Here is a 5,473-nt window from a genome sequence, read left to right as displayed (position 1 = left end):
GTCGTGGCCAAGGCTGGATCTCCAATCAAGTCCTTCACTACTACTTAGAGATTCTCAAAAGTCAAAATTAAGCACAGTACACCTGTGCAGGATTTCAAAGGGAGCCCTACATTTTTATTTTCTCAACGAGAGACCAAACAAGTCCTAACCAACCTACGATGTGGTTGGTGTGAAGGATTTTAGTATATAAACCCTAGTCTCCATGCCCTCATGACACAACAACAAGTACCCTTTCTCCAAACAAAGCCATAGCAAAAGCCCTACATATATATAGCAACAATGAAGGTGAAAAAAGAGAGCTCAAGGATTGTCAAGCCAACTTATGAGGGCACCCCTCCCCCAAACACATCCTATACTCCCTTGAGTGTCTTCGATAAGGTCACTTATGATGACCACATGGCAGTTATCTATGCCTATCGCCCGCCGACCCCTCCGAACACGGCCCTGGAGCTAGGGCTCGCGAAGGCGCTATCGGTGTACCGGGAGTGGGCCGGGAGGTTGGGAAAGAATGACGAGGGTGACCTCGTCATTCTTCTCAACGACAAAGGGGTGAGGTTTGTCGAGGCATCGGCGGAATGCACTCTCGACCAAGCCATGCCGTTTCAGCCCTCGGCTTCCCTGCTTGCCCTTCACCCCAGCTGGAAGGGCGTGGAAGAGTTGGTGCAGGTTCAACTCACGAGGTTCACTTGCGGCTCGATGGTGGTCGGCTTCACGGCCCACCACCTCGTGGCGGACGGCCGCTCCACAAGCGATTTCTTGGTTGCATGGGGCCGAGCTTGTCGCGGGCTTGAAATCGATCCTACTCCTTCCCGTGACCGCGGCATTTTCTCTCCCAGAGACCCTCCTAGATTCGAGTTTGAACACCGGGGAGCGGAATTCACGAGTAAGAAAATCAAGAAGGATTATCCTTACATTGATGATATCATCATGGATGACGTTGTGGTGCATAGGGTTCATTTCTCATATGAGTTTCTTGCCAAGCTCAAGGCCAAGGCTTCCGCCATGAACGGCACTAACAAGTCCTGCAGCACTTTCGAGAGCTTGGTCGCTCATCTGTGGAGGGCCATAACCAAAGCTACCTCACTCGGCGGCTTCGAAACTACCCATGTGAAGATCTCAGTCGACGGTCGTGCTCGCTTGAACCCCAGGGTGCCCACGGAGTACTTTGGGAACTTGGTGCTCTGGGCCTCCCCGAGCGCCAAGGCGGAGGACCTCCTGCGCGAGCCGTTGCCACACGCGGCCAAGCTCATCCACGACGCTGTCTCAAGAGTGAACAACAACTACTTCAAATCGTTCATCGACTTTGCCAGCTACAAAGCGGAAGAGGAAGCCTTGGTTCCCACAACGGACGCGAACAAGTCGGCTCTGTACCCGAACTTGGAGGTGGCTAGCTGGTTGAGGTTCCCATTCTACGACGTGGATTTCGGAGGAGGATGCCCTTACATTTTCATGCCATCTTACCTGCCAAGAGAGGGTACCATGTTCCTCTTGCCATCTTTCGTTGGGGATGGCAGCATCGATGCTTTCGTACCCCTGTTCCGAGACAACTTGGCATCCTTCAAACAGATTTGCTACACCTTAGACTAGTAGTTCACACTCGTTGGCACACATATATATATATATATATATATAGGGAATGTCCGCATTTTATTAAAATAAGGAATTTCTTATAAGATCGGTGCTGTATATATATATATATATATATATCTTGCTTGCCAGAGAGGGAAGCAATGTTCTTGTTACCTCTCCATTTTCTTCCTTTATGCCAAACCTTCCAAATTTTCTATAGTGATCCCATACCTATATGGTGGGTGGTCAATATATAATAAATAATGGTTTCGTAGTTGGTGAAATTTGTCTTGCCTCTCTGTAACCACTCTCCAAAATTTGAATGTAACAATACTAGATCATGTTATAATGAGACCCCGCTTCTGTAATTAAAAAGTACTCCGTTCCAAACTAAATGCCTAGCCCGCAAAACGAGAACTTAGGAATAATTTAAATTTTTTTCATAAATTAAAATAACTCATGGATATCTAGTAAAACAACTCATATTATTGTTAAATTCTCGTTTTGCGGAGCAGACTTCTGTGGCGGATGGAGTAATAACTTTTGGAGTCTGTTACAAACATCTTGAACCTGGGGAAGTTGGATTGTGCTTGAGGACCACGTATTCAAGAATTAACCAAGATATATTCAAGTTATACTAGTAGTAAACTAATTGACTGCAGGAAAGTTTGCCTCATATATACGTAACCGTGCATGGAAAACCATATTCTCCTCGCCTACTACATGCATTGTACTCCACTTAGATCAGTGGTATTCTAAAAACAGAAAAAAATAAAAACAAAAGAAAATTTAATGGAATGATATGATGTGGATTTTTTTTCCCCTTCTTACTTTTTTTTTTGTGAAACTTAATTTCTAAGGTAATAAATTAATTTAGTAATAATTTCCATTGTGATACTGTTCTTTTTCACCTATACATTTACTTGTTCAAGAAAAAGGATAGGAGAAATTAATGGGATTAGGCAAATGGGTTGGACTTTGATCATTGATAGAGATAGAGACATGCATGTACACTAGGACCATTTTTACTTGATTTGGACTAACGTAGGAAGCAAAATAATTACCCAAAAAAGAAAAACGTACGAAGTAAAATAACCACAGTGTTTCTCTCTTGAATATAAAGTTTGGCCGCCTCAATGTACTCTTTGTTGAGTTTTAGTAAAATCTTGTTGCCTATAAAAATAAAAAATAAAAGTAAAATAACCACAGTAAACCCAAAGCTCTTTTTCAATGATGATAAGTCAAGAACTCCAAGGGCATTTTTAGGTGAGTTGTTTAACCATTTCTTACCCTAAAGAAAGGCCAACCAATGAACCCAGATCATTCCATTAAATGGGTTGGACATAGCAAAATGTGCTGGACTTTGATCATTGATAGAGATAGAGACATGCATTTCTTACCTAAGTTAGTATTGTTAGAATATTTAACAGAGTCTTTTTGTTGGAAAGTGGTTCAGTGGAGGATAAATAAAATTATTAACAAATGAACGATAATTGTCTCATAAGGCCCCGGGCATGGATGAGAAAGTAAAAGGTCACATCAATGTAACGGCGGACTTACGTTGAGGCACATGGGGCTCGTGGCCCCACTCGAAAAAATGAAAATTACGATAGTGCCTTGATATCCGCATAAATTTGAATTGAAGTTTCTTTGTCCTATAATTTAAAAGCAAAAATTAAGTTTTTCTCGCCATCAATATCTACTAATTCTAGTCAAGAGGCGTTTGGCTCAACGACATCATTGGGTACACTTAGTTGCCAGAAGTAAGGAGGTCAATCGTCCAACTCCTCCTCCAATGTGTGCCTATCCAAAAAAAAACTCCTCCTCCAATGTGCTAATCTAACAATTTTAACTATTTGTTAGTTAAATAGTTTAGGACTTTCAATCATATTAATTATTTAGGGAAAATTATGATTTCTCATGTAGTAATTTAGTTCCCTTTCAAGAACGGTTGTTTTGTGATTAACTGTGGATGGATCATGCATGATAAGATTTTTGAATGTTATATTTGTGTGTGAAAAACTATGACTTTCACAACATTATTATGAGAAGAAAATTACACGATAATAATCAATAAGTGCTTAGCAATCTTGAATTCCTCATTTGGCAATACGTTGATGCTCCCACTATATATGGGAATTAAATTCCTAGGTCCGACACTACATCAATCCCACATTGCGATTGCGATTGCGATTGCGATTGCGTGCATGCAAACATTGGTAAGATTGTGTTAATGGAGGATCAAGATGAAGAGTGAGCAGCCGATCAAAAAAAAAAAGATGAAGAGTGAGCATGCTTGCACACTCCCAGGCGTGAAGCATAAAACATGCTTTCTAGCTAATCGGGAATGGCTACGCATCTGCAAGATCATAGTATGAAGGTTTGTTTGGAATTACATATGACGGTTCTGGTATCAATTGAATGCTAAATGCAAGGGGCCCATAGTAATAATATTTCAGCCCAGGAAATTGAGAGGGATGGTTTGGATAAAGCCCATAAAGAATTTTTGCAGGAGTACTTGGAAACATCCCCGCCTCAAGCCTCTGGTGTGGTTGGGTCAGATCAAAGTTTTGAAACTCAAGGGGATAAAGCAATTGAGGTGCCAGATTCTGTAGGCCCTGTTACGAATGAATGTTGTGGAGTTCAATAAAGGATTTTGGAACCTCTCCTGAAGTGGGATTTCTTAATCATCGCGCGATCTGGATGATGATATGGTTGATCCTATCAGTGATCCAGTCATGTGTGGATCTTAATCCAGCGGCTGAGGATAAGGATACTGAAAAAGCAAAATGGAAACAGAAGTCGATTGAAAAGATGTTGCGCATTCCTAAATCTAAGAGGAGAGGTGGAAGCAAGAAGGGAAAATTGTACTATTGTGTTTAGATCTGTGGTTGCTATTGCAACTTTATCTGGGTTTTTTTTTTTTTTTTTCCGGAAGCACTATCAATTTTCACCTAGATGAGGCAAATGCGGCTCGGTCTATTGAGAAAAATATTGGGCAAAGACTACTTGGGTGATGAAGAGGAAGCTATAAGTAAATTCATGAGTACAGAAGCCAAAAGGGATTCAGGGGCCTTTGTTCAGGGTTCTCAGGATTATGATTGATTCTTATTTTAGTCTTCTCGTAAGCGGGGTCTCTTTTAAGTGCCTCTTGGCTTAAGTTAAGTCTTGGCTATGGTGCTTCTTCTTTGGGTTTTTAGGCCTTGGTTGGCTTCTCACCATCATATCCAATGGCGGTTATTTTTCCTTCTGGTTCCTAGCGGCGTTTGATTGTCGGAGTATGGGGTGCCTTCTTTTGTAAGTTCGCTCCTGCTCTGCTTTGATTCTTTGTGTTTTTTATCCTTTTAATCTTTGTAATTTGTTTTCAAAAATTAATAAAAAAAAAATTGCTGTTCAAAAAAAAAAATGCAAACTCTTTAGGTGTCGATTAAGTAGGGAAGATTCTGTTGGTGTCGATTGCTGATGATGGTTGATCTTTCCGGCAAAGGTGGGTTTCGGAGAGTCGTGTTGTTCTTTTTGGCAACAGTGGGTTCCGGGAAGCGCACGGTTTAAGGCTACAGGTCTTGGGAACATTTTTTTTTTTTGTTGGCACCTCGTCAATATTGTCGTGTTTATTTTCTCTTGTCGTCTTTTTTTTTTTTTTTGTTAATTTCGAGGCGCTTGATGGTAGGTTATGTATTTGCGAGTAGTAGTAGTAGAAGAGTTATTGCTCTCTTCAAACCTCTCTCAATGCATTTAATTTCCTATAATACCGTTTTCATCTTTACATCTTTCTGATTAATGAAAATTTTCTTCGTCGTTCAAAAAAAACCCATTGGTGGATATGTAAGCTCGGAGTTTGATACGGGGCGTGGGCTTCGGCTTCTGAGCCCATAAGCCCTTTTTGTGTGCATAAACTAAAAGG

General features: G+C 41.2%; 1 protein-coding gene across 1 annotated transcript; it reads left to right on the top strand.

The window, feature by feature from the left end:
- The first annotated feature begins 203 nt into the window (after positions 1 to 203).
- On the top strand, positions 204 to 1,786 carry LOC131313567 (agmatine coumaroyltransferase-2-like). The gene has a single exon (XM_058341944.1). It carries the CDS (start codon positions 280 to 282, stop codon positions 1,585 to 1,587), a length of 1,308 nt encoding a protein of 435 aa, XP_058197927.1. The 5' UTR covers positions 204 to 279; the 3' UTR covers positions 1,588 to 1,786.
- The last annotated feature ends 3,687 nt before the right edge of the window (positions 1,787 to 5,473 follow it).

The sequence above is a fragment of the Rhododendron vialii genome, chromosome 13a (assembly GCF_030253575.1).
Source record: "Rhododendron vialii isolate Sample 1 chromosome 13a, ASM3025357v1".
Classification (NCBI taxonomy): Eukaryota; Viridiplantae; Streptophyta; class Magnoliopsida; order Ericales; family Ericaceae; genus Rhododendron; species Rhododendron vialii.
The sequence above is the reverse complement of the archived record's forward strand: the minus strand, read 5'-3'. Positions and strand labels throughout refer to the sequence as shown.

What these genes read in the sequence shown, in the direction of transcription:
- LOC131313567 (XM_058341944.1), top strand. Translation starts at nt 280, where the DNA reads ATGAAGGTGAAAAAAGAGAGCTCAAGGATTGTCAAGCCAACTTATGAG.